Source organism: Pygoscelis adeliae, unplaced genomic scaffold (genome assembly GCF_000699105.1).
Source record: "Pygoscelis adeliae isolate BGI_AS28 unplaced genomic scaffold, ASM69910v1 Scaffold7, whole genome shotgun sequence".
NCBI classification, from domain to species: Eukaryota; Metazoa; Chordata; class Aves; order Sphenisciformes; family Spheniscidae; genus Pygoscelis; species Pygoscelis adeliae.
This window is the reverse complement of record NW_008825268.1, coordinates 990,466-999,656: the sequence shown is the minus strand read 5'-3', so window position 1 is coordinate 999,656 and position 9,191 is coordinate 990,466. Positions and strand designations below refer to the sequence as shown.

Genomic DNA, 9,191 nt, shown 5'->3' with positions numbered 1-9,191 from the left:
ATGATCTTTAAAGGTCCCTTCCAACCCAAACCATTCTATGATTAGGGAACAGAAAAACCCCGAAGCCCCATAATTTGGCTCCATCTTCTTAATGAAGAAGAAAATTTGAAGAAAGGTAGCATGTGAGAAGAAATTTGTCAACTTTTAGTCAATAACATGCTCTTTCTAGAGGCCCCATCTGCTTAAGACTCACTTCTGGAAGATAAAAACCTTACAGGATGTCTCATATGAGCAGAGACCTTAAACTTGGTAAAAGAAGTGTAAATAGAAGAGGTCTTTGAGGAGGACTTCGGGATTTTAAGTAACAGAATATACTGTCAAACTGTGGCTCCCCTAGAAGTCTCCTGCCTCAGTAACCAGGCTTTATATGCATTTACATGCAACAACACACCATCATTCTACTACAGCTGTAATTCAGGGATTTCAGAAACTGCACTTATTAGGAACAATAAAAAAACCTGTTGCAGCTAGTATCTTAAAGGATATAGTGCAGAACTGTAGTTACTTATATTTGGACAGAGACATTTCAATAAGACTACATACCTCTGCTGTTAAATTCAGTACACCTTCGAGCCTTCAGAACTGTTGCTAGTTTGTTCAGCAATTTCTGTTGCTCTGAACTAAGACTGCTCCCCAATATACCAAGAGGTCCATCTCTTGGCTGGCTGGGGCTCAGTGCCTGCATGAACAGAAAATCCTACAATAAGCTGAATGTTTGGGAACATAAAGAAAGCAACTAACTTGTTTGACAGCTTTATTTAATAAGAATAAGCATTTTGAAAAACAATTCATGGCACCCTTAGTAGACAGGGTTCATAAATAAAGCTCTGTATAACAAACCAGCTTTAGAGGAAGAAAACTTGGCATTAGAGGTACTTCATTTAGCTTATGCAGGGTATCAAAACAGCTTGTGCATCATTTTTTCTTCCTTGCTTTTTTTTTTTAAAGACACTGGTGTGCACACATATAGCTGGTTGAACACTGTGTAAATAGCCTTGCTGACTGCAATGTTGAAGGAGAAAAAAATTCCCGATAAAGTAGTAAAGCCTCCTACTTTTAGTGAAGTATTACCAACAGATACACCACCAATATGCTGAGTAACCTATATAATTAACCTGGTAAAAGGAACCTGCATTTCCTTTTACCAAAAAGTCCCTAATACTTTGCCCTGTAATTAATGAATGCCTACATTTTTTTAATGCAGATACTACTAATGCAAAGTCAGAGGAGCTGCTTGCTCAAGTTTTATGCTGACAAGGATGCAATATTTCAGCTCGGGGTCTTCCTAAGTACTCCCAGATTCCATAGTACAGATACCTTTGAGACCCAGTTACCCTAAAGCCTTAGGCTTTGGATCAAGTCATCCATATGAGCTGGTAACCATCCACTGGCACACACTCATCCCAAAGCAAATGCAAATACTGAGTGTTTTGTTTACAACAGAAGAGCCGCATCTTACATTTGCTACACGAGAGGAACAGTCATACCCTTGCTCATTTAGCTGCAACAGTTTACTTTTAGCCAATGGGTATCTTACTACCTCAGTGAGAGGGGATCATAACAGGCTGTATACCCTGGAGTAGACCAGGACTGCTTATATCAGCCAGGTCAGTTTAATCATCATTCATTAGGAAGCGCAAAGTATTTCATAATACAGTAACTTAAGTCTGAATAACCTGATTTTGGTCACAAGCCCTGAGAAGTCTTTGGCAAAAAGGGGGGGAAAACAAAAAACAAAAACCCCAAAACAATCTTCCAAAAACTGTTTTCAACTGCTGAGCTGATACTTTTACTGTTGGACAAAGGACGATACTGGAACAGCCTTTTAAAGGCACACGAAAAGCACCTGGAGCAAAGACTGTTGCTGCTTTCATCCAGATTGGCAAGTAGAACAAATTAAATATGCAGAAAAACAACAACAATAGCTAAGTTCAATCAACAATACTTCAAGAACAACACAGCATTCATTCTCCTACAATAAAGAAATATCCTTTGTTTTCCCAGATAAAGCTATAACACAGAATATCATAGCTTGTAAGTGTTCCACATACATTCTAGAAATATTGTCCAAGTTAGTTTCCCAACCTATTTTAAATCTCCCTGTAAAGGCAGGTGATGTACTGTACTTAGGCCCAAGCCTTCAATACTTAACAGGATGAACGCATGTTTTCTTAAAAAGCAAAACAAAACAAAAAACCCACACACACTTACCTCAGAGGGTTGGTTAAGTGAGAATGATTCATTTGTCACTGGTAACATTAGCACACACTTTATCTTTTCACTTTCTGCATAGTCCACAGGCCGCAGACCAAATATATTACTGGCAAAACAAGCACAGATGGGTTTAAGTAAATAAAATGTGACTTGATTTTTAACTAACTGGGCATATTAGCTGGGTAGCTTTCCCTCCCACTTTCTTATTAATATGTAATTTCAGCTAAAAAACACTAAGCTTCAAGTAAGAACTGCATCCAAGACAGATGGATACTGAATTACAAGCTGCGGCATTCAGCTAAGGAGTAAGGGATGTTCAGAGCAGTATGTTCAGTTAAATAAACCACAGTCCCTGTTAAACTCTTTCAAGATGCACTTTGATATCATTCACAAGACCCAGAAATTTCAGCTTTAATCTTTCATTGCAGTCATATAACCAAGAAATGTATTTTCGGCTTCCCATTTCCCATAAAAAACACGTCAGAAGATTCTACATACTGTGTTAAACGTTGGAGCTTGATGTGTTTATGCTGATATGGGAAAAGCTATCTGCTTCCTACTTGGGAACTGTGACTCCCTCGCACTTCCAAAATTTGAGTATGCATCTCATTTTCCCCTCAGTGCACTGTTCCACAGAACACATTACAGCCAATTCATGCAAATTTTAGTTGGTTTGCCAATTTTGTTGAACACTATTCATCCTATGTGGCACCTCATAGTTATTAGATACACTTCAAGAACCCTTTCCTCCCCCATTCTTTTAACATTAGTCAGATGGATACGATTTTCTATAAACAAAACATCAAGCACAACCATGGATTGTATCTCTTCTTCACACAACTTTGCAGCTGCAGGATGGTAGTGAGTGGAGGAAAGCTTGAAACTGCAGAACAGGTATAATTGGCGTTAACAAACACGATCTTCTGCCAGCACTCTTGGGAAATATTCTGCTTGCTTTGCCCTTTGCAAGAATAATGGCTATTCCAGCTGATCCTCTTCTCCCCACCTCATGTAGCTCTGGCTCTCAAAAGGCATAATAAGAGCTTGTTATGAAGGGGAAGCTTGTAACCGAGAACAAAGCCCTGACTCAGTATCTGAAATCCAGCAAGCTTTGTCATCAAACAATGAAACATTTAAAGAGGTCAAAAAACCACTGCATCTTGGAAGCGCTGTCTCTTAGTTAGCCACATGTTCCTGTGCAGAGTAGGAATCTAGGAAGCTTTATAGGGAATTCCACATAAGGCCATAACCCAATCCAGCCCAGAGAGAAGCTCAAATCATTAAGTCTTCACTCTTACTTAACTGGGGGGCTTTAGGCAGTGCAAAGCCGAAAGATGCATCTGACCTTATCACCCTTCTATGCTCCTGACTGAGCACTGCTCACTAACATAGTCTCTTGGGAAAACAACAATCCACAAAAATCCCACACAGAAGACTCTGGGATGGTATTTTACAATTGCTAATTTTACAATATTACCAACCCGAAGCTCTTCTGTGTTACTAATGAGAAAGAGCTAGCAAAATACAAATTCTGCAGACTAAAAGATAATTGGTTAAATCTCAGCCCAGTCCTGGGAGTTGCAGCCCATTAAATATTGTCATGCTGTTCCTGCTTTGTCATGCATCATCAGGGTAGTTCTTGCCCTTTCTTTAAGTAAGGGCCATATTCGACTCAAACTGCTGCAGTACAGTTCCTTTGAACAATGCATCCAGAGAGGGGGAAAAGAATATATATATTAGCACATACACTAAAATCACCTTTACACTAGATGGCTGACCTTTTATTGTGAGCTAAGCAGGGGGAGGAAATCACTGAATGCCAGTAGCAGAGGTTTGGGGGTGTCTCCCCCCCCAGGTCGAATAAAGATCCTTGACTGTTGGAAAAAAACTCATGAATGTTAGGTCACCACAGTTAAATATAGAACTTTTTTTGCCAATTAAACTGTACAATAAGAGCTCCAGCTGCCCCCTCTGTATACACTTAATTTTTTTTCTCCATTTTTAAGATCATTTCAGTTGCTTCTTACCAGTGTGTTGCAAAATACTATCCCATCATTATGTAGCATAGAAGAATTAATGGCTATTCATAGGATGTTAAGTTAAGGTGGCATGGTTAAAGTAAAACGTGACAAACTTGGGAGCTCAGGTCTGAAAAAAGGAACACCAGCCCATGGGATGAGTTCAAGAGTTTTGAGTATTTGCAACAAGGCAGTTTGTTGAGCTTAAGGAAAGTGAGAAAAAGCAGCTGAAACAGGAGAAAACAGGGTGTACAAAATAAAAACTAAGACAAGGAACACATCCAGACAAGAGATTTTGAGTATGGTATTGTTTTAATTTACACATCCTTTTCAAAGAAAAAGGATGAAAACCAGATTTGTTCTTTTTAGTTAGGCACCCGCTAACCATCCAAAAAGCAAATAATCAAGATCAGAAGGAGACCTTGCCCAGTCTCTGTTGGGCTGGTACAATTATCAGTGCAGTTACTTGAGGAACTGTTTTTAATATATTAGGAATGTATATTTTTTTAACACTATCAAGGACCAGATCTATGCAGCCACGAGAACACCAGTAAGGCACAGGAATGGGAAAAAGAAGCTTCTGGCAAAAATGTGTGCTCAAATCTGTCTTTATTCAGCCAAGCTGAACAAGAGAAATCTTCCACCTTGTTTAGAGTAAAAAAAAAAAATGAATTTTGATCCAGTTTGCAAAACAAAATTAAGTGGGACATGCACATTAGGTCCACCCTAATACACAAATACAGCATTTTTAGAAATATCAATAACTATGTATGTGTGCTCGTACCATAGGTTTGGGTTTGTTGAGAATGGGTCCAGTGCACCTGACTGCTTAACAGGACAAGTTCCACACTCAGAAGGAAGAGACACAATTGTTTCTACAAGAGAGAAATGAGTGTCGCTGGTGCTTAAGCTAGAATACCAGGTCTCTAAGGCATACTTCTTTCTACCAGAATGCAAGTGGGCTTTTTGCAAGTTGTTTTAAACATTCAAGAGTCAGATGTATCCTTTGATGCAAACAGTCTCCTATTAGTCATCAAGGTACTGAATAGTCAGTAGAGGCCTCTTACAGCTAGAACAAATTCCAATCAAAGAGTAGGATGTTTGTGCCAAGAACAAAGATAAGCCCAATGAAGAGCAACTCAATGTAATCTGCTGAGTATGACTTTACATGAGATGACAGGTATCTTAAGAACTGACAGATCAAAGAACTTCTTATGAAAAGCTTTAGAAATAGGATTCAGTTTATGGTGCAATATTGCTGAAATCTTAGGTACGAAGACAACAGAGGTTACTGCTGTAGTCAAAAAGAAACTTAACAGCTACCTCCTAAACGTTTCAGTAAACTTTCAGGAAATAAGCAACCAGAAGAGAGAAGATAAATATGGAGACACACCCTTATCAATTCTTTAGAAGCCCCAAACTTTCACAGCTTTTGATACAAGCAAACAATGACTATATAATACTTCGTAATCAGGAGTTTTAAGCTGCTCCATTTCAACATCAGAAGTTATTTGCTCTTCCACAGCTGAGCATAAACCAATTTTTACCCCAGCCCCACAAAAAGAGTTCAGCATTGAAGGGAAGTCCCACAACCAGGTCCCAGTGCAGTACTGTAACCACTAATTCCCACAATGGAAAACTGACCAGTTTGGGGCTCTCCAGTCAGCACCTGTATTCTGAGAGCATGGTAAGCAGAAATCTTTTTTGAACCTGACAGAAGGAAAAAAATTTAATCTGTGTAGCCAGAAAGACCGCCTTAAATACCCAAACAGGGCCAGGGTTTTAATTAACCTGCTGTCACCAGGCAGTTAAGCATACTGTCTTGCACTTAGACAGTGAAGTCCTGCACTATCTTGACTTAGAAAAAGCAGACAAAATTATGTCAGTGTCATGGGTCTAATGCCTCCTGGAATTAACTGCAGGTTATAATAGTCTTTGCCCCTATGCCATTCATAATTGAGGACCATGGTCTATCCCTAAGCATTCCCACAGGTTTGTTCAGAATCTGACTCACAACTACTCAAAAACATCTAACACCTAAAAAAATGGGGCAACACAACAATTTTTACTAATGCTAAACTTATTGTGCATGAAGAACTGGCAAGATAGCCCATTTGAGTGAAAGCATTTAGGAAGTACTGTGAAATTGCAAATGCACAGATCTAATTTTTCAAACCACTTGGCTTGCTGTGAAGCAAGGAAAAAAAGACAGAATTCAAGCGAGTGAGCACATGAAAAAAGCTATAAAAATATAAATTAGCTATGTGTAGGAGATTAAGTTAAAAAAATTAACTAGACCAGCAGGACAATTAATAGGTCCACTGGTCCATATAATATTTTTCATTTGTAGTTCATATCTTCCCCAGTCAGTGAAAACTTCAAATGGCAAATGAAGTGCCACAACTATTAAATCTTACAGATTTCCAAAAAAATTTTTTGCCAAGGAATACTGAAATCCCAGGATTGCTTTCTGGCAAAAGAGGTGGTTCTCATCTGTATTCGCTTGGTCCAAAAGATATGTAGCTGCTTCATATTACATACAGTTATTTCTTAATGCACTATGTATTAACATGCAAGGAGAAAAAACTAGCCTGAAAGAAACTTGGAATGAGATGTACTTGATGGGTCTGTGAACCTGATGATCTAAATCTGAAATTGCAAAGTCTCAGCTCTCTGATAGCTAGGGTTATGCTAATATCTGTGCACCTCACAAATTGAGGTCCCTTAGAAAGCGGCTGTATTTGCTCCCAGATACATCTTACATCCCTCTACAGACCAGTGGATCTTACGTGCCTTTGGGCCTGCAGTCAGTAAATATTGCACATCTTTAAAAAAATATTTCATCTTGCACAATTGAGTATCATACTGAATTTCAAAACTACTGCTGTAAGCAGGCTATTCAACACAAGCTCTGTTTTTATTCCAGTAGATTAATTCTCCAACACACAGAGGATTTTAAGACAGAAAACTGAGTTAATTCTACGGTCAAAACAGCGGCAAGACATTAGTCACTTTTGTGAGGCTTCATGCTATATATTTCATACTGTCCCAAGTAACATTTGAATATATTTATCATGTTCACATTTTACTTAGCTTAGCTAAAGGAAAAGATATTAAGTAACCACAGTGAACTAATCAAACTTTCCTCCCCACCCCTGTGAGGTAATGGAGAATTACTTTAATGTGCTAGGATAAAGAGGGCTCTCTCCTGGGCTGAAAGTTAGTTCACTGAGAGCCTGAAGAGCCCACAAAAGGACTAGAGTTTCATACACAAAAAAACCAAAACAATGCAAACTAAAATTTGCATACTTCTAAAGTTAAGCAACTCCTCAGGTATATTCCTAAAGAAAATAAACCTTTGAGAAGAGATGCAAGTTCTACTCACCACCGCTCAATTTCTACTTTAAAGATCCTAGAGTAATGATGTGAAGGTGAGCAGATCCTGCATTAAGTACAAAGAGGCCAATTATAACTAGTCATACTGAAAAGAACTATAATTGCACAATCTTAAATCTGCTCTCGCCTCCTGTTTTTAAAACTGTGGTCTGCAGGTCTCAGGGACTTAGGAAAAGTCACTGAAGAAAAGCAAGCTTCTTGTCAGATGTGACTTCATTATAAGGGTACCTGCATCCACTAGAAAAAAAAATATTTAAACCTTCTACATTAAAGAAGGTTCAAATCCACTTATCTAGACAAATCCAACCACTGTTTAATTAGGACTACAACTACCAGAGGCATTGGCAGAAGAAAAAAACTGTAAGATTTGCAAAGTCATGATCCAGGGTGAGATCATGGCACAATTCATTGCTGGAAGCTAGCAGGGCACAGGAAGGAAGGGACGCACAAGACATGTTTCTATTGTTTCTTGGTAGTGTTTGGAAGAGGTCAGTAAAGTCTTACTATTCAAGCCTGAACACTTTGCTTGTACATCCCTTTCTCTGTGTCTCCAATGCTCTCTGTAAAAATAGGGGAAAAAACCTCCCAACCCCTTTCCATCATCAATGCAATAGTAACATGCACAGTAGCATTTCAGGCAGAGATAGAGAGCCTACAGAAGATTTGGAAGCCTCGATTTTTCCAGGGGGGACGTACAGGACCAGATTTGTGCCAAAGCACCTGTGGTTCCTTTTGCCAGACAAATGAAACAAAGATTAAAGGCAGCTAAATTTGTTCCCGAAAAGATTTTAAGTTAAAAGAAAAAAATGTATATATATTTATTCACACCACACACTAGAGGTTCCAAGTACCCTGGAGATTAAGTCAAGAACAGTGCATACTTAGAAGTGGGTTAGAAGCTATTTTTCATACTTAGAGGTACTGCAAGAGGGAGCTAGTTGCAGAGTTGTGACATATCCTATGTCACATTGTTTTAATATACAACCAAACATTACCTGTATTCAGTGAAAAGCTAAGACAGAGCTTAAGGTTTACATAAATCTCTCCTTCCATGATTAAAAAGCTTCTGTTTCAATAGAAAGTCATGTTTGCTCATGTAGAATGAGCTGAAAGAGGTTCAGCTTCATCTCAGTTTGCGTGAACACACGCGGCAGAGACTAAGGCTAGTAAAGAGACCTGAGGAGTCCAGTGTTGGCATTTGGAGTCTTGGCTGTGCAAATCTACCAGTGCTTAAGTCCCATCAAAACCTTGCATCAAAGCTGTTGGCTGTGCTACGCTTTCAAATACCAGATAGACAAGTGATAAGTGTCACACAAGCAGTTCCCGATATTCAAGTGGCTTGAAAATTAGTTTCTGAAGCTGTCAGATTTTCAAGGTGTAATGTGCTGGTCTTTGTTGTTCAAGAACAAAGTGAAGATGAACAACTGATCCTTGTTTTACTTTTTCATGCTAAAGTTTTGTGGGTTTGTTTTGTTGTTTCAGTTTTTTCTAAACTCCAGTATATTCAAGATTAGGACTGTTTCTGAAAATGCTATGCTTTTCCACAGATTATTCTGTGGATAA

General features: G+C 38.7%; 1 protein-coding gene across 1 annotated transcript in view; it reads right to left on the bottom strand.

The window, feature by feature from the left end:
- BARD1 (BRCA1 associated RING domain 1) overlaps window positions 1–9,191 on the bottom strand; it is a 48,012-nt gene that overhangs the window by 13,381 nt on the left and 25,440 nt on the right. The window contains exons 7-8 of the mRNA XM_009329668.1: window positions 2,212–2,320; window positions 544–679 (exon numbers count right to left, since the gene is read on the bottom strand). Coding sequence (XP_009327943.1) covers window positions 544–679; window positions 2,212–2,320 — 245 coding nt within the window. The remainder of the gene's footprint in view (window positions 1–543; window positions 680–2,211; window positions 2,321–9,191) is intronic.